The following is a 24,841-nucleotide window of genomic DNA, read 5'->3' as shown; positions in this document are numbered from 1 at the left end:
ATTCCTTTATGCCGTTGTGAGACAATGTCCTATTTAGTGCAGCTAGTGTGTAACACAGATAAGGTTTTAAAGGACGTTGGTTTAAAATACCCTTGCTATATCTCTGCTACACTGAGGCCCTGCAGTGAAGAAAACAAAGTATTCACCATTTCTGCAGATGTAGACAGACAAAAATTGCAAAAATGAACCTGCTTTAGATCTTCCATCCACCAGAGGGAGCTCAACTCTTGACCAGAGTACTAGTATTCTTCAGTTTCCTACTTAACCTGCGACTGCAAAAAGCAGTATCTTGGCTGTCAGAAACACAGCAGTACACCCTATGTTAAAGCGGATCTGAGATGAAAAACTAACTATAACAAGTAACTTGTCTATATATCTTATCTAAAGTTTAGATAGTTTACACAGAAAATCTAGCTGCAAACAGCTTGAATAGAAAATGATTATTTCTTCCTGTGATAGAATGACAGCAGCCATGTTTGTAAACATTACACAGAGGCAGGCTTATCTGTATCTTGAACACTCAGCCTGTGAAAAAAACCTAATCCCCCTCCTCCCTCCTCCCCTCTGCCTCTGAAATCAATGGCTAGTAACACCTCCTCCTCTTCCTGCCCAGACTGAGCTCCCATGAGCCCTTGCTACTGCCAAGGCTTTCTGAAAACCTGTGGGCGTGGTTTATTTAGTTTATAGGGAATTAGAGTATTAAAACAAAAACAAAAAAGGATTTGGCTTGAGGAATGGCCTATAAACAATAGGAAAGGAACACAATTATGCAATGAGTAAAAGTTCACCTCGGATCCATTTTAAGATGTGCAAAATCATAATAATCCTGGGTATAGGAGATATATATTCAGTTTCCTGTCCCATGATATACACATAATTCGCCGGCGCTGCTAGAACCAATGCCAAACATTGCAACGCCACTACTGAGAATACTCCGGTATAGGTAGCCAGGGTTTTTCCCCTCTGTATACCATAGGTAGCTAGAGGTAGCCACCCAGTATAGATGGCAAGAGTTACCTCTCCGTAGTCCTCTGTATTAGGGAGCCTTAGTATAGGTGTGCCTTGGAACCGTATTCAAAAATATCTGCACAATAGGCTCTCGTTAAGAAGAATACAAATGCAGTTTATCATTCTTTGAGTTATTAATCCATAACACATTAATAAGAACTAATATATTACTACTGAAGGTATTTGATGTTTTTCTGCATTTTGTGTAGTCTTGATGAAGAGATCCACTGAGGCCTTGAAACCTGGGTTCTTATAACCTGGAGTCTTTATTATTTGTGACACTGTTGCTGTTGCACCATCTACCTTACTTTTCTAATCACCCACACAGCCACTTGGGCATCTTACCATAAGAAGTGTGAAGCACTGCCTCTGTTTTTCATTTTTAGAAAGCAGGACTTCAAACTTTGCTATATTGGGAGCAGTTTTCCTTGTGACTTTCCGTGTGCTTTAAGGCTGCTGTCCTCTCCAGTGACTATAAGATATTTTCCCCCCAATTTAAGTGTTTTAAAAAATGTGAAATTAGTCTTAGAAATCTCAGATTACTACCCTTTTCATTTTACAGCTCTGTGAGTAAGAGCATAAACACTTTATAGCCTAAAATATACTGCAGTTTTTATGACGTCTGTTTGTTATACTGCAAGCATGAGTATGGTGTATTTTAAAGTGCCTATTAACTTATAGTTTATGTGATGAAATAACGCTCTAAAAGTTATGATACGAACTTGATTTTCCGTTTCTAAATGGCATTGCTGCACTTACAGTTTGGCTTAGCAGGTAATTAACATGGGTGAGTTGGGCTCCCCGATTTATTTAAAACAGACCTATCCCTTTACAGGGGATTTACAGTTTTGAATTGGAATCTCTGATCTTATGGAATATCTCTGTTATATAATGGAGAGGTCATCACCTACGGTACTACTGAAAGGTCTAGTTATGTCTGCTATACACAATGCTGGGCAGTGGGACATCTGGATCATACATCTTAAGATACGTTTAGGACAAGGGCCCGTTTCCACTAGAGCGAATCCGCATGCGTTGTCTGCATGCGGATTCGCATAACCAATACAAGTGGATGAGACTGTTTCCACTTGTCAGTTTTTTGGTGCGTTTTTCTGTGCAGGATTTTTCTGCACGGTAGGGCCTGCAGAATTCGCCTGCGTGAGGAATGCAGGCGATTCGCAGGCTATGTATTTAATAGGGAAAACGCACATGCGTTTTTTGCCGCGATTTCGCGTGCGAATTCGCACGAAAACGAATGCAAATTGAACCAGGCAGTGATATGGTTAAATTTGCATATACCCTGCCTATGCGAAATCGCATGCGAAATCGCGGCAAAAAACGCACGCGGAATCGCATCCGCATGCGATTTCGTCAGCGGTGGAATCCCGGTGATTCGCACCGCACTAATGGAAACGGGCCTGATTAGTGGATACATGTGTGAGAAGTACTGTGGCTGCATAGCTACAATGAGGTGTAAACATACTGCACAAGCGCAGTATTCTTGAGATAAATGCACTACTACTATAGCTTTTTCTTATGACATTATACTTCCATTTATGCAGCTTGAAAATGAACCAATAGAATGAAGGCAAGGTGGGATTTGATTGGTCTGTTTTCAAGCCGAGCATATTTGCCCAAGTCCAGGCGCCCCACTACAGACTGCAGTCACACAGTGTTTTTGCTCTCATTCTGTACAGCCATTTTGAAAGCCATTTCCAGTTTTTGTAGCAATTTTATTTCTAGCCATTGCAATTTTTTGGGGTGGTTCAGGTAGTAAAATAACTGCAAAATCCTCTTTATTCAGCGATTTCAAAGTGATTTTGCAGTGTCCCTATCTTTTTGTTTTGTAGCGCAATTGCTTCAAAAATGCTGCAGGTCCCACTTTTACAATTTTGCAATTGCTCCTTTGAGTTCTCCTGTATTGACTTTCATTAGCATAGTGCTTTTTGGGATCACCAATGATCATTGGCCAGTGGTTTGCATACTTGGCTTTCCAGCTGTGAAGGAACTACAAGTCCCAAAATGCACTTGCCTTTATGAATCATGACTGTGGCTGTCAGACTCCCGCAATGCATTGTTACATAGTTACATAGTTACTTTGGTTGAAAAAAGACATACGTCCATCGAGTTCAACCAGTACAAAGTACAACTCCAGCCTGCTCCCTCACATATCCCTGTTGATCATAAAATCCCTGGATTAACATCATTGGCATTACCTAGTAATTGTAGCCATGGATGTCATTCAACGCAAGGAAAGCATCTAAGCCCCCTTTAAATGCAGGTATAGAGTTTGCCATAACGACTTCCTGTGGCAATGCATTCCACATCTTAATCACTCTTACTGTAAAGAACCCTTTCCTAAATAAATGGCTAAAACGTTTTTCCTCCATGCGCAGATCATGTCCTCTAGTCCTTTGAGAAGGCCTAGGGACAAAAAGCTCATCCGCCAAGCTATTATATTGCCCTCTGATGTATTTATACATGTTAATTAGATCTCCTCTAAGGCGTCTTTTCTCTAGACTAAATAAACCCAGTTTATCTAACCTTTCTTGGTAAGTGAGACCTTCCATCCCACGTATCAATTTTGTTGCTCGTCTCTGCACCTGCTCTAAAACTGCAATATCTTTTTTGTAATGTGGTGCCCAGAACTGAATTCCATATTCCAGATGTGGCCTTACTAGAGAGTTAAACAGGGGCAATATTATGCTAGCATCTCGAGTTTTTATTTCCCTTTTAATGCATCCCAAAATTTTGTTAGCTTTAGCTGCAGCGGCTTGGCATTGAGTACGATTATTTAACTTGTTGTCGATGAGTACTCCTAAGTCCTTCTCCAAGTTTGATGTCCCCAACTGTATCCCATTTATTTTGTATGGTGTTAGACCATTGGTACGACCAAAATGCATGACTTTACATTTGTCAACATTGAATTTCATCTGCCATGTATGTGCCCATATAGCCATCCTATCCAGATCCTGTTGCAATATAACACTATCTTCCTTAGAGTTGATGATTCTGCACAATTTTGTATCATCTGCAAAAATAGCAACATTGCTCACTACTGTATCCACTAGGTCATTAATAAATAAATTGAAGAGCACTGGACCCAGTACAGACCCCTGTGGGACCCCACTGCTAACAGTCTCCCATTTTGAGTATGATCCATTGACCACAACTCTTTGTTTTCTGTCCATTAGCCAGTTCCCTATCCAAGCACACAGACTCTTCCCCAGTCCTTGCATCCTCATCTTTTGCACCAGACTTTTGTGGGGAACAGTGTCGAATGCCTTAGCAAAGTCTAAGTATATCACATCTACAGCATTCCCAATATCCATATTAGCATTCACTACCTCATAAAAGCTGAGCATGTTAGTCAAACAGGACCTGTCTTTAGTAAACCCATGTTGATGCTGAGAAATAAGATTATTTTCTACTATGAAGTCATGTATAGTATCTCTTAGTAACCCCTCAAATAGTTTGCATACAACTGATGTTAAGCTTACAGGTCTATAATTTCCTGGATCTGATTTTTTGCCCTTCTTAAATAATGGGAAAACGTGGGCTGTACGCCAATCCACTGGGACTCTGCCAGTTGCAAGAGAGTCACAAAAGATAAGATAAAGGGGTTTATCTATAACTGAACTTAATTCCCTTAGGACCCGAGGATGCATGCCATCCGGGCCAGGTGCCTTGTCTATTTTTAATTTATTTAGTCTTGCCTTTACTTCTTCCTGCGTTAAGTATTTAATATTACAGTTAGAAGATTGAGACTCTTCCGCCTCTGTAATTTGCAACAGTGCTGTTTCCTTTGTAAAGACAGAAGCAAAGAAAGCATTTAATAACTCTGCCTTACCTTGGTCATCCACCATTGAGTTCCCACCCTCATCCTTTAGGAGTCCTATACAGTCAACCTTTCTTTTTTTAGAGTTGATGTACTTGTAAAACTTTTTTGGGTTAGATTTGATATCCCTAGCGATTTGATTTTCAGCTTCGATCTTTGCCAGCCTAATTTCTTTTTTACAATTTTTATTGCTGTTTATTGCAAATTTTATTGCATTGTGGGACTTGTAGTTCCTTAGCAGCTGGAGAGCCAAGTTTGCAGATCACTGTCGTTAGCAATCCAAAAACCCTGCTAAAATCACTTTAGTGGGCCATAGCCCTCATTCAGCATAAACTCTGCATCATTAGGATCATGACAATACCCAATGAGAAGTTTTTTTTTTTTTTTTTTTTTTGTAAATTTTCTGGTTAAACTTGATGGGCGTATGCTTTTTTCCAACTTAACTATGTAACTTGGTCAAGTTAATACTATGCTCCAGTTAGCAGAATGCCTGTACCTACTGCATATTAGCATCACTGGAAGTTATTGTACTTTGCATTATTTATACATGTATTAAAATAACTGCACTCCCTGATGTACCCATTGCATACATATATGTATCATTAATGCATTGTCTCCTTTTGTTACATACATTGTACTCTGTACAGTGACAAGAAATAGCATACCCCTTTCTAAATAAAAAATAATAATGTAAGATTTGTGATTAGACATTTACCGTATTTTTTGGACGATAAGACGCACTTTTTCTCCCCCAAAACAGGGGAGAAAAAGTAGGTGCGTCTTATAGTCCGAATGAGGCAGTTTTACTGATCCGGGCGCTTGTATGCTTTGTGCCTTAAATGAAACTGATGACGTCCACAGCGGGGAGGCAGCAGCAGTGCTATCTCAGGTGTTTTTACTGACTGGCATAACAGCAGCCGCTTCCTGGCTGTGCTTCTGTCCCTTCATTACAGCGGCTGCTGCTATGCTGTTTGAGAGCAATGATTGCGCTGATAATGGGCTAAGGAAGGACCGGATACGATACCTGCCAAGAGTATCGGTATTTCCATTCATCACAGCAGCTGCTGCTATGCCGGTTGGGAGCACTGAGGATCGTGCTGATACAGGGCTAAGTAAGGGACAGGATACCAGCAAAGACGAGTACCGGTATTTCCATTCATCACAGCGGCTGCTGTTATGCCACTCAGTAAAAACACCTGGGATAGCACTGCTGCTGCCTCCCCATTGCGGACATCATCAGTTTCATTTATAGCCTGGACACCCACACCTGACCTGGCTACTTTTTGAAGAAGCTGTCACCCAGGCAGTTGAGATCTGAAATGAGATCTGAAATGTCATTGTAGTGGTTAGTTTGTGTAGCTTGGGGGAGGAGGGGGAAGCAGGGGTATGTGTAGTGCAGTGTAGCTGTGGGGGGGAGGTATCAGGAGTGAAGTGTAATGTAGTATAGTTGGTGGGGGGCAGGGGTTAGTGTAGCTGGACTGTGTCATTTAGACAGAGACATCTGAGGGGAAAAGGTCTATAAAACACTCCTGGACCATGGATGCACCTAGGTTTAGTATTTTTTTCCCCTGATTTTTTTTGTCCTCTAAACCTAGGTACGTCTTATAGTCTATCTCAAGGGGGTAACCCTGTCCTGGATAGTTGCAGCAGGAGGCAGACGATTCTGTGGAAAATACCACGAAAATAATCTGTTATAGAGTCTAGGCAGCGCCCTCCAGTGCTTTTATAGTTTTGACGTCTTATGGTCTGGAGCGTCTTATAGTCCGAAAAATACGGTGTGTCCCAAAAGCGCTGCTTGTAAAGGCTGCCCATAACACCTGTACAGTACTGAGGCTGATAATGGCATGCAAGGAAGTATGTCACATGACTATTTAGTGATGCTGCCGTTCCTGTTGTCTTCTCCAGTTTAAAACTGGATTGCAAATCATCCCTTTAAATAATGACACATCCAAATTACGCAGGTTCTGAGGCTCCGAGGGTCCCAGCATTGGACCAGTCAGCTGGAGGGAGATACGGGAAGCCCCTGGATTATCAAGAGGCTTCCCTCTTCTAAAGCGAGTATCTGCCATGAACACTTTTTTTTGTTTGTTTTGTTCCCCCCACAGGTACATTTAAGGGAACCTTAACTCTAAATACAAAATGAGTTAAGGTTCCCTTTAAGGCCCTGGGAAATTTGGGCACTGGGCAAAGTCGAAAAACGGTTCACCCTGCTTCTGCAAAAGTCCCAGAATGGTTAATTGCTATTCACAATCCAGGCCTCCATGGGTATGGGGCTGTTGCTGGCGGCCAAATTCTGCTGTATTTATAGTACATTGGACTCCCAAATTACTGTCTGAGCGCCACTATAGCCATAATTCACATTACGGCCTATGGTGCGCCAAAATTTCCAGAGCCCTTTCTGTCTCGTACATTAACACCTACCCAGCCACAAGAACCGTATAATTCATATATGTCCGCAATTAAAGGGATGTGTTGGCAACACTAGTCTAAAGCCTTGTATAAAACTTCAGCAAATTGTTAGGATAGGTTTGAAGAGAAGCTATGAAGTAGAAAATGTGATCATTATAAATGTGAAAAGTATGCTTGACTAAAGCAAATCATGCCATACAATAACAGAGGGAAGGTACAGTTACAATGCAATGGCATTCCTTCATGTGAGGTCTGTAATTTATCAGGTAGTCCTTTTTTAATAGGTCTCCTATAACCGAGCACAAAACGAAATCTTGGTTTTAATAAAAATTCTGAACTGTTCTGCTTTCCTTCCATAGGGCATTCATGCAGACTGCTGACCAAAAATATGGGCCTGATTGTAGTAAATGAAGGCTCCCTTGATGTAAGTATGTCTTGTCATGTGGAGCCAAGCTCGTGTCTTTTGTGTGAAGGGCAGGTTTTTTTTATACTCTGCGGTTTGCTTGGCTGGTTGAAGTGAAATGAGATGAAAACTTATTGTGCTGGCCTAGCCTTTCAGGCCTGATCTGTAGTAACCTTGGGTAGTTTATACAGCAAATTAGGAGTTCTGCCTCTGTTCCAGTTTATATTTTTATCTCCAATGGATAACGCTGAAATATCCCTTCACCACCTTCCTCCTTTTTCAGTCTTGCAACATATTCGATATCATGCATCAGGCTTGATAGCGTTGTGTGTAAAAGTGATCGGATTATTAGGATCATTTCTTACACATGTGTTTCTTGTCGTTAGTGCATTAATAGTCTCTATTTACCTTGAGTTTTTACAGGCAGATAGAGTAAATGTCCAGTGCAGCTACACATTGGCTTCAATTAATTGTTATCGCATATGGCAGTGATCTGCAAACTTGACTCTCCAGCTGTTAAAGAACTACAGGTCCCACAATGCACTGCAGGAGTCTAACAGCCAGAGTCATGATTCATAAAGGCAAGTAAGTGCTTTATGGGACTTATAGTTCCTTAACAGCTGTAGAGCTAAGTTTGCAGATCACTGGCATATGGTAAAGCAGAAAACAGCAGCTTTTACCAGATATTTTGTGAAATGTCAATTCACTAATTCAAAAAGGTTTTCACCTTTTCTCTGCTCTGTTTTCTCCCTTCTGTAACACATCTCATTTGATTCACTGCATGCAAAATTCTTTGTGAATTGACATTAACCACTTCCTACCCCTATGAAGTGAAAAGAAGTGTCTGCACTCTCCTACCTACAAAATGTTGTAAAGAAGTAAAGGAATTACAGCAAACCCCTCTCCTCCTCCCAGAGAATTCAATGGCAGAAAAAGTGTAAAATACACACACCAGGAGCAGACAGTAGCAGATTGTATACATGACTTAATTGTTACATCTAATACATTATTAAAACAAATCAACTGTTTAAATAAACATGGGAGATGGACAAATAAAATGTGTGTTTAATGTACAATAGAAATGTTTACATTAAAGCTATAATGTATGAAAGTGGATAAATTGTGTATTTTTTCACCTTTTTCCTTATATTCCTTTTAAAATTGCATAGAAAATAAGGTAATTATTAAAAACAAATATCAGCCACAAAAAGCCTAATTTGTCCTGAAAAAAGCAATATATGCTGTGGTTTGCAAAAGTATTCGGCCCCCTTGAAGTTTTCCACATTTTGTCACATTACTGCCACAAACATAAATCAATTTATTGGAATTCCACGTGAAAGACCAATACAAAGTGGTGTACACATGAGAAGTGGAACGAAAATCATACATGATTCCAAACATTTAAAAAAAAAAATCTGCAAAGTGGTGTGTGCGTAATTATTTAACCCCCTGAGTCAATACTTTTTAGAACCGCCTTTTGCTGCAATTACAGCTGCCAGTCTTTTAGGGTATGTCTCTACCAGCTTTGCACATCTAGAGACTGAAATCCTTGCCCATTCTTCTTTGCAAAACAGCTCCAGCTCAGTCAGATTAGATGGACAGCGTTTGTGAACAGCAGTTTTCAGATTTTGCTACAGATTCTCGATTGGATTTAATCTGGACCTTGACTGCGCCATTTTAACACACGGATAGGTTTTGTTTTAAACCATTCCATTGTTGCCCTGGCTTTATGTTTAGGGTCGTTGTCCTGCTGGAAGGTGAACCTCCGCCCCAGTCAAGTCTTTTGCAGTCTCCAAGAGGTTTTCTTCCAAGATTGCCCTGCTTTCCCTGTCCCTGCTGAAGAGAAGCACCTCCCAGAGCATGATGCTGCCACCACCATATTTGACAGTGGGGATGGTGTGTTCAGAGTGATGTGTAGTGTTAGTTTTCCACCACACATAGCGTTTTGCATTTTGGCCAAAAAGTTCCATTTTGGTCTCATCCGACCAGAGCACCTTCTTCCACATGTTTGGCTTGTGGCAAACTGCAAATGGGACTTCTTTTGCTTTTCTGTTAACAATGGCTTTCTTCTTGCCACACTTCCATAAGAGCCAACTTTGTGCATAGTTGTCCTATGGACAGATTCCCCCACCTGAGCTGTAGATCTCTGCAGCTCGTCCAGAGTCACCATGGGCCTCTTGGCTGCATTTCTGATCAGCGCTCTCCTTCTTCGGCCTGTGAGTTTAGGTGGACGGCCTTGTCTTGGTAGGTGTACAGTTGTGCCATACTCCTTCCATTTCTGAATGATCGCTTGAACAGTGCTCCGTGGGATATTCAAGGCTTTGGAAATCTTTTTGTAGCCTAAGCCTGCTTTAAATTTCTCAATAACTTGATCCCTGACCTGTCTAGTGTTTTCTTTGGACTTCATGGTGTTGTGGCTCCCAATATTCTCTCAGACAACCTCTGAGGCCGTTACAGAGCAGCTGTATTTGTACTGACATTAGATTACACACAGGTGCGCTCTATTTAGCACTCATCAAGCAATGTCTATGGGCTACTGACTGCACTCAGACCAAAAGAGGGCTGAATAATTACGCACACCCCACTTTGCAGTTATTTATTTGTGAAAAAAAAATGTTTAGAATTGTGTATGAATTTTGTTCCACCTCCCACATGTACACCACTTTGTATTGGTCCTTCACGGGGAACCACTGTAGCTATGCCAAACCAGTTGGTATATGATTACTGGCTTCATTCAGTCACAGCACTACAATTAGGGAAATAGAAACTGTGCAACTGGTGCCACCTGGACTTCATGTGCATGGAGTTCCCCCATTGGTTGCTGGAATTTCCTCCCACCACAAAAGGATATTGCAGCAAGTTAATTGGACTCCTACCCCCCCCCCCCCCCCCCCTCAAAGAAAATTGACCTTTATGGTAAGGACATCTGAGGAATCGACAGTGCTGTTTATTTATATGGTACTGAATACAGTGTACATCAAACTGCTACAATACTGCCGAATACTTTTGCAAATTGATATAGATATTGCCAGTTATCAGAGCTGAGCTGAACTGTAAAAATGACTAGGGTAGGGAAGTGGTTAACAAGGTATTTACCTCCCGAGTCAGTTTACCTCACAAGTCTGTGATTTTTGCTTTTCATGCATTAACATCTTAGCTCAGAAATTAATCTCTTTTTGACCCAGGCAACTTTGTTACATGAAATGAAGCCCTTCCGAACGCCATCCATTTTGCTTATAGTTCACCAATGCTAATTTACCATAGAAATCTTCAAATTAATTTGATGTTTTCATCTACCACCCCACAGGCCACCCGTGAACTTTTGAGCCATCACTGCAGCACTCTCGGTGACTCCCTCCGAAAGGAGAATGACTTTGCTTTAATTATTGATGGCAAGACTCTAAAATATGCCTTGACATTTGGAGTAAGACAGTACTTCTTGGATCTGGCCCTTTCGTGTAAAGCCGTCATTTGTTGCAGGTATGTGTTTCTATTTCCATTCACATTGTCCTCCTGAAAGGCAAACCTCTTCCTGTAGTGAATCCACTGCTATATACTGAAAGTGAGGCTTTTACTAAAAGCACTGTTGCTTTTCTCTTCTCAATACAGTATAATCCCATTATAATAAACATGGTTATAGTAAACTACTGTATTTTTCGCCGTATAAGACGCTCGAATATGACGCACCTACCTTTAGAGGGCAAGAACCAGGGGGAAAAAATATACATACTAAACCTGGTGCGTCCATGTTCCGGGAGCGTCTTGTACATGTTCTAGCCCAAATGGTGTCCTCGTGTATCCCCATGTGTCCTGATGTGTACGTGTAACGTATGTCTGCCCCATATGTCCAGTGTGTCTCCCCCATATGTCCAGTGTGTCTCCCCCATATGTCCAGTGTGTCTCCCCGTGTGTCCAGTGTGTTTCCCCGTGTGCCCAGTGTGTCTCCCCTCATGTGTCCAATATGCCCCCCCCCATATGTCCAGTGGGTCTCCCCATTTGTCCTTTTGTCACCCATACATCCCCTTTTCTACTTCGTGTCCCCTTCTGTCCTTCCTCGTCTCCCCAGCATGTCTTCTCTCCCGCCCCCTTGTGTCTCCTAGTCCCCCGTGCTGCAGTGCATAGCCGCAACTTACCTAATCAATGCTCCCGCGGCGATGCCAGACCTCTGCGCTCCCCCCCCCCCCCCCGCTAGCCGCCTCCTCCCTCCCTCCTCGTCTCTCCTGCCACCCCCCCCTGTGCTGTAATGTATAGCGTCAGCTTACCTTCCAAGCACCAGCTGTGAATGCAGACATCGGTCTCCACGCTACTTCTCGCTCTTGTGTCCAGCTTGTACTGATGACGCGTCATCAGTACAAGCCAGAGACACGAGCAAGCAATAGCGTGGAGAACGATGTCTGCATTCATCGTAAACACAGATATAATAAAACTTCCGTTGTAGTAAGCATATTTTTTTTTTTGTCCTATCGTGACACTGACTCTGGATATAGTTAAAAGTGGGTGGTGCATGCGTCATATGTCAGTGCGAAACCCTTGGTCAGCTGCTCTCTTCAGGCTGGTTGCCTGGTTGGATCTGCAGCTCTGCCCTGCCTCTCTGCCAATCCCGTCCTCACACCCTCTTCTGATGAGCCATGCGGTCTGCTTTGATGTTCAGAGACATCTTATAGAAAGCATGAGAACAGCAGAATACATGACAGAGCTGCTTATCCAATCATGATGAAGGCTGCTTTTCCACTTACAGAGCAATTCGTTTGCGATGCAGTTGCATTTTGTAGCTACTTTTTTTCCCTGTATTCTTATTAGAGTTCTATGCGGTTTAAGTTTTGTGTGTGTATTTGCAACTGTGACTTTGCAATTTTTCCAGCCAATAGAATTCAGTGTGCAAAAATATCTGATTGGACTAGAGAAATAAAGCTGTTGAGCTCAGTAATTTGAATTCTATTTGCTGTAATCTATTTGCTGCCGTTACGATATTTAGTGTACAGCACAGTGTGTGGCTGTGTATGAGCTATAAGGTCCTCTGTGCTGAACCATGCTATAGCTTTTCCCTTCACCGCTAGAAACAGGAAGCAGCACAAGATGTCTTCTTGGCAACTTTTGCAAATATTGCTGGGAAAAAAACACTGCCAAATTGCAGGTGTCTAAACAAGAAATGCACTTCTCAGTGTATGTGCAGGTTTCGGCCATTCTAGCTTTAAAACAACACATGCTATTATAATTAAAACCCACATATTTTATTTGCCCATTTGTCCCGGCTATTGCACCATTTAAAATATGTCCCTATCACAATGTCTGGCGCCAAAATTTTATTTGGAAATAAAGGTGCATTTTTTCAGTTTTGCGTCCATCACTATTTACAAACTTATAATTCAAAAAATAATAGTAATATACCTTCTTGACATGCATATTAAAAAATTCAGACCCTCATGTAACTATTTGTTTTATTTATTTTTTATTGTAAATATATATATATATAGATAGATAGATAGATAGATAGATAGATAGATAGATAGATAGATAGATAGATAGATAGATAGATAGATAGATAGATAGATAGATAGATAGATAGATAGATATAGATATATATAGATATAGATAGATACAGACTTTATATACGTATTTTTGGGAGTGTCAGAGGTGAACAATTAATTTAAATGTAATCTTGTGTGTTTATTAAAAATAAATATATATGTAGATGTAGTTTTACTAGTGGTCACAAGATGGCCTCAGTCATTTTTTTTTTCTTCCTGTAAATTAGCAATCATGCTTACAGGAAGAGAATGGAGGTCATGAAACTTTTTTTTTTTTCTTTAGAAAGATTGCGGCTTCTGATAGAAGCCATCGGTCTTTATAACTGGAGCTTGGATCAATGAATGGGAATTGTGTTCTTATTCATTGATCTTCGGGCTAACAAGCGGGAGCGCGGGGACACACACGCGTTCGCCCGTGGGAGTGCGCAGCAGAGCCGCAGCAGCTCTTTGGACATAGCAGATATGTCCAAAAGGCTTAAATGGTTAAGAAAAAAATGGAATTTGGATGAAGTTAAGAGACAATAACCAATGTTGGAAATGTGGGGCCGAGGGTGGGAACTTATTACATATGTTATGGCATTGCCCAATAATATACCATTTTTGGTTAGAAATTGAACATTTTATTAAAAAATATGACTCCAGATGGAGATATAAATCCCTTGGTGGCAGTTTTTGGACATATATGAGGGTGGGTAAAAATGGATAGGGGAGTGACAATATTGAATGAAGAGGGAGATGGTGTAGTAGGAATGGTTGATGGAAGCTTGGAGGACGTAGGATACAGATAGGGTGAAGATGTGGAAGATGGACTGTTGATGGAAGAGTAGGATGTGTGGGAAAAAATGGGAGTGTATGGGTTATGAGAGATTGAATGAATGAAGCGTATATATTAATTTTTGATATTGACACTTTATTTGTGGAGCTGAATTACAAAATATTTGTATTTATATAAAAACAATATTTCTCTTTTTCACTGAATGAATATAGTGACAAATTATCAAACGATGATGCAAAACGAACCCAACATAAGAGGGCTTCAATGAAGCACAGTTATTTACGTTGGTTATAGTACAAGCAGTACACGGAGTTTGAGAAATGAGAAAGGAAAGAGAAGTGAAAAAGAAAAAAAAATGGATGAATTTTTATTATTATTATTATTAACCACTTAGGTCTATCTGGATGGATATATCCTGCTGCCACTGCACAGGCACTCCCGCCGCCTTCCGTTCCCATTCATTGATCTTAGTCCCCGGCAGAAAAACCGACGGCGACTTATCAGAGGCCACGGTCTTTCTGCGCAAAAAAAATTTCCCGTCCTCCTTATGCTTCCTGGAAGCGATGGCGTTCGCTTCCAGGACAAAAAAAAATAGTAAAACTACATTCACATACATTTTTTATTAAATAAACCTATATTATTACATTTAAAATTAACTGTTTACCTCCCACACCAAAAATTACCCAAATAAATTTTTTTATAACAAAAATAAATAAAAATAATTACAATTTAGAGAAAAAAAATCATAAATGGTTACCGAAGGGTCTGAACTTTTTTAATATGCATGTCAAGAGAGTATATTACTAGAATTTTTTAAATTATAAGCTTGTAAATAGTGATGGACGCAAATTGAAAAAATGCACCTTTATTTCCAAAATAAGATATTGGCGCCATACTTTGTGATAGGGACATAATTTAAACGGTGTAATAACCGGGACAAGTGGGCAAATAAAATACATGGGTTTTAATTACAGTAGCATGTATTAATTTCAAACTATAATGGCCAAAAACTGAGAAATAATGAATTTTTTCCTTTCTTAATCTTCCTGTTAAAATGGATTTAGAATAAAATAATTCTTAGCAAACTGTACCACCTAAAGAAAGCCTAAATGGTGGCGGAAAAGACAAGATATAGATAATTTCAGTGTGATCAGTAGTGATAAATTTATTGGCGAATGAATGGGAGGTGAAAGTTGCACGGATGCATAAGGCGAAACAACACTGTAGGCTGAAGTGGTTAAACTGCCATTGCAGAATTCTACTTTAAAGGGAAGGTTCAGGGACGCCTTGAAAAAAATAAAAATCCATATCCACTTACCTGGGGCTTCCTCCAGCCCGTGGCAGGCAGGAGGTGCCCTCGCCGCCGCTTCAGAGGTTCCCGGTCGTCTTCGGTGGCCGACCCGACCTGGCCAGGCCGGCTGCCAGGTCGGGCTCTTCTGCGTCCCACGTGGGCGCGCTGACGTCATCGGACGTCCTCCGGGCTGTACTGCGCAGGCGCAGTAGTTATGCGCCTGCGCAGTACAGCCCGGCGGACGTCCGATGACGTCAGCGCGCCCGCGTGGGACGCAGAAGAGCCCGTCCTTGGAGCGCAGAAGAGCCCGACCTGGCAGCCGGCCTGGTCGGGTCGGCCACCGAAGACGACCGGGAGCCTCTGGAGCGGCGGCGAGGGCACCTCCTGCCTGCTACGGGCTGGAGGAAGCCCCAGGTAAGCGGATATGGATTTTTATTTTTATCAAGGCGTCCCTGAACCTTCCCTTTAATACCTCTGCTTTAAAAAGGTATATATTTTCCATATATTTATGTACGTAGCTTTTATGGAGACTTATGTTTTGATTTTGTAATTGATATTTACAGCAGGGAGCGTGCCCGTGTTTCTTCTCTATAAAGCATATGCAATATGAATTTTATAGCTGTCTGCCTACACTGTCATACAGCGCGTTAGCCTGAATAATGAAAACCTATGGGCAGAAGTGAACACACTTGGAACAGCCCCATCCACTGTAATGGAAAAACAATTTAATTCTCCACAAACCAACAGCAAAGAGGAATTCTTGTAATGGTTTATAGTGGAAAGGTGTTAAAACTCCTTTTGGGTTTTTATTGCTTGCCTGTGTTATCATCTGGGAGAATCTGCTTGTAAATCAGACAGCAACAAATAAAATCTTTGCTTTCCCAGCATGAGAAAGTGTAACTTTTCCATTCAGTTGTTTTAATCAATGTCTGTCATTTCCTGTCCCTGTGACCTCCAGGGCTTGTGCAATAGATGTGGAGGTCTGAGAGACAGAAAATGAGGGAAGATCTCTGAAGTTAGCACAACAGCAGTAAACTCATTGAGATGTTACCCACTTTTCACACCACCTTAACCTGAAACCAGTTTTTTGTTTTTTTCTGAGTTTGTAAAGTTTGCAGAACAAATGCCCCTTGAAGTAAGCCCCATTCATAAAAGGAAACCTAAATTGAAAAAAATAAGTCAAAATAAACATACACACATCATATTTACCTCCCATGTAGTCTACTCATCAATCTTTCTCCTCTCCCACTGCCTGCTTGTCCACTGTGATCGATAGAATTCTCCCTCCTCCATTTTAGAAATGGTGATGACCCTGTAACAGCTTCTGGGTCAGCACTCACCAGTTATATCACCTGAGCCATAGGGAAACCTGGACATTACCCTGCACATCAGTTGTCCTTTCAGTTATAAATGACAGCAAATGGAAAGAGGAACTTCAACCTAAACAAACATACTGTCATTAAGTTACATTAGTTATGTTAATTAAAATAGATGGGTCATATAATCTTACCTACCCTGTTTTAAAAGAACAGGCAAATATTTGTGATTTCATTAGGGCAGCCATCTTTTTGGTTGAAAGGAGGTGACGGGGAGCTTGAGACACAGTTCCAACTGTCCTGTGTCCGTCCTGATCACCCTTCCCAGTTGCTAGACAACGAGAACATCATCAGAAAGCCCATCATGCTTTGCACAGCATCAGGGGAAAAATGCCCGGGCAGTTTTCTTTGATGGGGTGGAGCTTAGCTTCTGTGGAGCTAAAAATTAAGCTTTGGTAAGAAAAACAAAGTTTTTTTTATGCTGTGAAACTGTTAAAGAGAACCTGTAACAAAAAAAGTCACCTGAGGGGTACTCACCTCGGTAGGGGGAAGCCTCAGGGTCCCAATGAGGCTTCCCCCTCCGCTGTAGCTACAGGCAATATATTTACCTTCCCTGGCTCCAGTGGGGGTGCTGTTGAGGCACTCAGCGCGGAGATAGGCAAAAATAGCCGATCTCTGTCAGGTCCTCTCTACTACGCAGGCACAGGAGACTTGCGCCTGCACAGTAGTGCGGCCCCACAGCGAACGGCTATTTCCGCCCATCTCCGAGCGAGGAGAACTGATACTGTGCCTTTGCTGGAGCCAGGAAGGTAAATATTTACATTCCCGCCATTCCGTTTTGCCGCCGTCATGGCACACAAGACGGGGGAAGCCTGGATAGGATCCGGAAAAAGACACTTGAGGAAGGGTCAGGTGACCCGTAACATGTATGTGTCCATGCTCAATAAACAAATGAAAGTTTGAAGCCTGTGGAGTGCCTTTTTCTACATGATTGAAGATTGTTGGTCAGCAGGAGTGGTGTACCTGCAGTAAAAAGTGCACCGGCTAGTGCTGCTTTATCCAGGTGGCTGGACTGATTTCCAAGGTGACTATTGAACTGGATAGGATCCGGAGGCTTCCCCCACCCTAGATGAGTACCCCCCAGGGGAACTTTTTCTCATTAGAGGTTTTCTTTAAAGAAATACCAAGCCTTTTCAGTGCTGCAGAGTAGATTTTTAGTCTGGAGGTTCACTTTACGGCGTTTCCACTTAGTGCGTTTCTGTCTGCTTTTTATCAGTACAAGCAAGAAGTTTTAAATCAGGATGATACCATTTGTTGGCTAACTACAAATGAATAAGAATAAACAAGCTTTCTGCCTTGCAGCCTTCGTCAGGTTTACATCCTGTTAGTTTGCAAGCTGGTGGTACAGACAGCTTATATACATGCAACATCAAAAGGGAAAACAGATATTTTTTTCAAGCATAAATACGTCATTAAGATGCCTTAATACAAACAGACCATCTAAATGGGGTAAGATAAGGATCCTTGTTTACTCCATTGCTCACAGACCTGGTATTAGGATTGACCCTGAGGTATCGTAAATTCTTAGTTCACAAGTTCAGTTAGAGTGGCTGAGATAGTTCATATATCATCAATCTCATACCAATATAGAAAGTTGTTGTCCTTATTCAAACCCTTTTGCACAGCTTTGAACCAATTTATAAATTTTGTTTCTGCTATTAATCGGTCATTTGACGTTTTGAAGCCGCCCTTCAGGGTAGTGACACGAAGATCATCCATGCTGTGTCCGTTGGACCGAAAGTGTGTAGCAACTGGGAGTCCAGATTTGGTATCATTAATAGTGTGCCTGTGTCCATTCATACGTTTGCGCAGAGTTTGTCCAGTTTCTCCCACGTACATAACATTGGGGCATTTAGCACACATGATCAGATATACCAGATTGGTGGACCCACAGGAAAATTTACCTTGTACTCTGTACCAAATCTGGACTCCCAGTTGCTACACACTTTCGGTCTAACGGACACAGCATGGATGATCGTGTCACTGCCCTGAAGGGCGGCTTCAAAACGTCAAATGACCGATTAATAGCAGAAACAAAATTTATAAATTGGTTCAAAGCTGTGCAGAAGGGTTTGAATAAGGACAACAACTTTCTATATTGGTATGAGATTGATGATATATGAACTGTCTCAGCCACTCTAGCTGAACTTGTGAACTAAGAATTTACGATACCTCAGTGTCAATCCTAATACCAGGTCTGTGAGGAATGGAGTAAACAAGGATCCTTATCTTACCCCATTTAGATGGTCTGTTTGTATTAAGGCATCTTAATGACGTATTTATGCTTGAAAAAAATATCTGTTTTCCCTTTTGATGTTGCATGTATATAAGCTGTCTGTACCACCAGCTTGCAAACTAACAGGATGTAAACCTGACGAAGGCTGCAAGGCAGAAAGCTTGTTTATTCTTATTCATTTGTAGTTAGCCAATAAATGGTATCATTCTGATTTAAAACTTCTTGCTTGTACTGATGGCCAACACGGTACAATACCCTACTGCTACTTTTATCAGTACATCAGTGTTACATACTGATGCCTGTTGCTGAAAAGCAGTCAGAAGCGCACAGATGGAAACGAGGCCTAATGCTTCCAGTTCTGACAAGATCTAGTCAGAACTGGAAGGAATTGACCGCGAGGTAAGTATTCATTTGCAGGTACATCATGTGTTTATTTTAAATTATTTTACTCTGTTCAGGTTCCCTTTAAGGGCTTACATTAAAAGATTAATTCAATATAAATTATGTTTCGGAATGCAATCTGACTCCCTGCTGAATGTTAGATTCCAACATGTTCAGGTTTGTTAGATGACTGTCAGACAAATGTTTAAGCAGCCATAACAATGTGCGGTCCCAAGCTTATTATGCAATACATTGAAAAATAAATAATATCACATACATTCCACCTGCCCTCCTGTGTTTTGACATTTCTGCGCAGGAAAAACATTGACTTATTACTTTGTATTGGTCATATATTGAAATGCTTGCACTCTTATCACCTCCACGGGGCATATCATGCAGACTACAGATTTCTAGATGAATGCTGGAGCCCTCGCTAGTGACTGATCACATGATTGTGTCATGTTAAATAAAAATGACTTTTTTATTCCTACCCTCCCCCTGGAGAGCCAATCTGTGCAATTGTCTCTCATAGGCATCAGCCTATGATAGGCTATCGTTTGTAAGCCTCTGCTAGAGACAGTTCAGTGACAGAGCTGTCCCCCGTACAGCACTGCTGTAGATCGCAGCACTGTACAACCGTTAGAAACTGTTTTTATCTCAGTGGGGATGTGCACGCATGCGCAATCCCTGCAAAACACGCCCCCAGGTCGTGACGCCAATCGGCATTACGTGGTCCTTGGGGAGCCACCTTGCGGCCGCCGATGAGCATTAGGCGGTCGTAAAGTGGTTAAGAGCTGGTTCACAAGGGTAGCAGGCTCGTTTTGCAGATGCTCAATGCCTTTCTGCTAATGCATAGTGAAACTTTCAGCATTGGCTCCTGTCATTCTGTTGGCAGATTTTGAGTCCCTAGAGGGATGTGGAGCCACACTAACACAGCCTACGCTATACGTAGCGTCCAACACGAGACAAAATCCGCTTAACAAGGGACTTTTCCAGAGATAAAAACACGCTCTACCACTGAAAGTCTAAGCGGGATTAGGATGATATTTGTGAGTTTGGTTTTAATGATCAACTCTATTCTATATAATGGCAATGTTTAATAGAGGTATTATTCTTATTATAGATTTGTAAAGCGCCAACAAATTCCGTGGCGCTGTACAAAGTAAGAAACGAACATGGGGTACATAATAATACAGACAATAGTGTACACCAATATGCAAGATATATAATTGGTGACAAAATACAAAAATGATACAGAATACAAAATACAGAATTGGTAATGACAGTGATAAAAGTAACATGATAAATAAAATGTATAATAATTATCAAGATACAAAAGGGGGAGAGAGCCCTGCCCTTGCAAGCTCACAATCCAAAGGACATGGTAGCCATAGCTGTCATATTGGTGGCAGTCCAGGCTAATGTTTCCCTTGAGCTTTACTTCACAGTGCCAGGGCTGCCAAGTTGTTATCCACCTACTATTGGTTCAGCCAAGTGTAAGTCGTGAGTAGTTAAAAAAAAAAATCACCTCTAAAATACTACAGCTTTGAATTCATAGGCTTAACCTGCTCTGAATATGAAGAAGGAAGCAGATCAACATGCTCATCTTTGTACTGCAGTGTTCAAGCAAGAATTACTGCTAGTGGCTAGCAAAGAGGTATAGTATGGCTGGTATGACTGTCTTAAAGGGGCACTACAGCGGAAAACTGTAATATTTAAAATATATGTAACCATATACAAATAAGTAAATTTTTTCCAGAGTAAAATGAGCCATAAAGTACTTTTCTCCTATGTTGCTGTCACAGTAGGTAGTAGAAATCTGACAGAAGTGATAGGGAATTCTCAGGAATATATTTATTTTCAAAAGCACTTAGTGAATGGCAGTTGCTCTGTCCAACTGCCAAAAAACTGTGTAGGGAGCAGGGAAGCTTGGCAGCATCATTGTTTAACTCCTTTTTCAGGAATATCTTTATAAAGAATAAAATCCTTGCTGAGAATCCCCTATGAAGAGATGGACTAGTCCAAAACCTGTCACTTCTGTCAGATGTCTACTACCTTCTGTAAGTGACAGCAACATAGGAGAAAAGTAATTCATGGCTCATTTTTCTCTGGGAAAAATGTACTTCATATTTGTATATTTTTTGCACATATTTTAAATTTTGCAGTTTTTCGCTGTAGTGTCCCTTTAACACCAGGGCTGCAGAGTCTTGAGCCGTCGCAATTGTTGGGTATCTGGAGTCGGCGGTTTCAGCTGAGGAATTGGATAATTTTAGTCCCAACTCCATCGCCCTGCTAGGGCTGTGGAGTCGGAGTAAATTTGGGTACTTTGAGTTTTTTGAATTACTTACCCCCCTGCACTCTCACATGCTCACATGCTGTTACCTGCACTTATTTTTTTGTTTTAAAGAGGTACAGAGATTGACCACTTTATGATGATCGTTGACATGCTGTGATGTTGATCCCTTGGCTGTTACAGTGGCTTGCAAAAGTATTCGGCCCCTTGAAGTTTACCACATTTTGTCACATTACTGCCACAAACATGAATCAGTTTTATTGGAATTTAACGTAACAGACCAATACAAAGTGGTGTCCATGTGAGAAGTGGAATGAAAATCATACATGATTCCAAACATTTTTTACAAATAAATAACTGCAAAGGGGGGGGGGGGTGTATGGACAGATTCCCCCAGCTGAGCTGTAGATCTCTACAGCTCGTCCAGAGTCACCGTGGGCCTCTTGACTGCATTTCTGATCAGCGCTCTCCTTGTTCGGCCTGTGAGTTTAGGTGGACGGGCTTGTCTTGGTAGGTTTACAGTTGTGCCATACTCCTTCCATTTCTGAATGATCGCTTGAACAGTGCTTTGTGGGATGTTCAAGGCTTTGGAAATCTTTTTGTAGCCTAAGCTTTCTTTAAATTTCTCAATAACTGTATCCCTGACCTGTCTGGTGTGTTCTTTGGACTTCATGGTGTTGTTGCTCCCAATATTCTCTTAGACAACCTCTGAGGCCGTCACAGAGCAGCTGTATTTGTATTGACATTAGATTACACACAGGTGCACTCTATTTAGTCATAAGCACTCATCAGGCAATGTCTATGGGCAACTGATTGCACTCAGACCAACGGGGGCTGAATAATTACGCACACCCCACTTTGCAGTTATTGATTTGTAAAAAATGTTTGGAATCATGTATGATTTTCGTTCCACTTCTCACCTGTACACCACTTTGTATTGGTCTTTCAGGTGGAATTCCAATAAAATTGATTCATGTTTGTGGCAGTAATGTGACAATGTGGAAAACTTCAAGGGCGCCGAATACTTTTGCATACCACTGTATATTTTTCTCGTCTTAGTTGTGAAAATGGTATGCTGGTCAGATGAGAATCATAAAGTCTGATCTGCATACTTGTTCCAGAATAGTAATTTAGAAAGTGTTCTAGCGTGGTGATGAGCTTTGCATACAGGGCATTATCTTGGGATGTTTATTTTTAAGCTGAGCCTTCATTTAGGCATTCTGAAAACCTCAAAATATAGAGTGGTAGTCTGAAAATCTATAACCGTTCCAGAATGCAGAACAAAAGGCAGCAACAGGTCACCTATGTCTATTTGTATTGTCATCCTTTCTGTATTATGTGATTTGTTGCAGAGTGTCACCTCTTCAGAAGTCAGAGGTTGTAGAAATGGTAAAAAAACAAGTAAAAGTCATCACTCTGGCCATTGGGGATGGAGCGAATGATGTCAGCATGATCCAGACAGCTCATGTTGGCGTTGGAATTAGTGGAAATGAAGGACTCCAAGCTGCAAATTCCTCAGACTACTCCATAGCACAGGTACAGCTTTAATTACATATGAATATTATGGTATATGCTCATCATTGTGAGGCATGCAGAAGATGATCTCAGCATTGCATAGAATACTACTTCAGGTATTACCATACATCGCTCACCTTTGCAGGCATGGTGTCTTCTGCTCTCCTGTCGCTTTAAGACTTGTACCCTGTACTACATTTGCAAGAATAACATATTCCAATGTCTAAGGGCCCTTTTCCACTAGCGTGATTGCATTTGCTGAATCGCAAAAACGCAAATCACTAGCGATTTTAAAATATAGGAATCATGGTAGGTTATTTCCACTACCGCGATAAAATTTTTACACAAACGCAATCGCGCGGCGGAGCGATTATTGCCGCGATTTTGCTATGCCCTGCAGTGCATAGCAAAATTGAAAACGCTATCGCCGGAAAAAAAAAGTATTTTGCTGAATCGCAATTGCTAGCGTTTAGCGCTAGAGATTGCAAGTGGAAAAGGGCCCTAAAAGCTTGATAAAAACAACTGTTGAGGTCCAAAACAAGCCAATGTCGTCGCAATTGGATATCAATTTTTATCTTTATTAGAATAATCCAGCATATTTGGCCACCTTGAAAATGGGAGTTTGGATTATTTTTGCTATATGTTAATAAAGTTAACTCATTTTGAACGTTCCTTTTTTTTTCCCCCCGTCTGTCTTGCTATCCCCCTCAAATATTTTTTTTTCTTGCCATAGGGGCATGATGGACAGGGTAGTTAATTATCATAGCTTATGTTATGACTTGCACATTGATCAACATGCTTTTAATACTGTGGAAAGGGGCTATAAGTCTTCTGAGGAGTTAACCTGCTGTCTGAGTCCTCATTACAAAGATTTCCGTTACTCTTATGACCGGATCATCCTTAAAGGACATCCGAAGTGAAAATAAACTGATGAGATAAACAATAGTATCTATCCTCCTCCTCCTCCTAAAAATGACTTTTTAACTACTTGAGGACCGCAGAGTTACACCCCCCTAAAGACCAGTCACACAGCTTTGGGGGCAGGTGAGAGATGATTAAGGGAGGGTTTTCACTTGCTTTATAGATTTGGTCAGTGTTTGCCCATTGTAAAATCTTTCTTCTCCCTGATTTACAATCTGAGATATACCACCGGTAGCGGGGTACGTGGGTGCAAGCCATCTACACGCCACCTCCTGCCTCGCCATAGAGAGCGTCTCGGGCAAATATATTGTTAGGGGTACATTGAATCCTTAGTCTTGTATGACCCCCCCAAATAAACATAGGATAGGGTCCCTGAGGTGGGACACCCCACTGTATCGTCTAGAAATTGTCACCTGTTTCCTGTAGTCAACCAGAATTGGGCATTCCCAAATGAGATGATAAAAGGAAGGGGAAGAGGCCCGACATTTAGGACAAGCATCAAGCAGGGGTCACACTTGTCGGCTTTCGTGCACGTTTTCTGCAGAGAAAGACTGATTTCCACCGAGAACTCATGTTAATGGGCTAGGTCACACTTGAATGCAGATTTCGCTTGCAGAAAAAGAACTGACATCTTGCGCAATTTGTCAGTTTTCTCTATAAATTAGAGAAGCTGCTGTAAGGCAGGGGTCACACTTGTTGTTCAGTTTTCTGAAAAGTGTAGAAAACTGAAAGACAAGTGTGACGCCTGCCTCAGAATATCCTCAATTCACCAAGCAGTTTAGACTAGTCTACTGATGGTTTTTAGTCTACTGATGGTTTGGTCAGTTACATCAAAGGGGAATTCACTATTACCAAATGTTTTAGACC

At 41.3% G+C, this 24,841-nt stretch overlaps 1 protein-coding gene across 7 annotated transcripts in view; it reads left to right on the top strand.

Moving 5' to 3' along the window:
- The window catches only part of ATP8A1 (ATPase phospholipid transporting 8A1), a 354,609-nt gene that overhangs the window by 270,542 nt on the left and 59,226 nt on the right, over nucleotides 1-24,841 (top strand). For all 7 annotated transcript variants that reach the window (XM_068278517.1, XM_068278515.1, XM_068278516.1 and 4 more), the window contains 3 exons: nucleotides 7,615-7,679; nucleotides 10,966-11,138; nucleotides 22,891-23,074. In XM_068278517.1, coding sequence (XP_068134618.1) covers nucleotides 7,615-7,679; nucleotides 10,966-11,138; nucleotides 22,891-23,074 — 422 coding nt within the window. The remainder of the gene's footprint in view (nucleotides 1-7,614; nucleotides 7,680-10,965; nucleotides 11,139-22,890; nucleotides 23,075-24,841) is intronic.

This window comes from Hyperolius riggenbachi, chromosome 1, assembly GCF_040937935.1.
Source record: "Hyperolius riggenbachi isolate aHypRig1 chromosome 1, aHypRig1.pri, whole genome shotgun sequence".
Classification (NCBI taxonomy): domain Eukaryota; kingdom Metazoa; phylum Chordata; class Amphibia; order Anura; family Hyperoliidae; genus Hyperolius; species Hyperolius riggenbachi.
The sequence above is the reverse complement of the archived record's forward strand: the minus strand, read 5'-3'. Positions and strand labels throughout refer to the sequence as shown.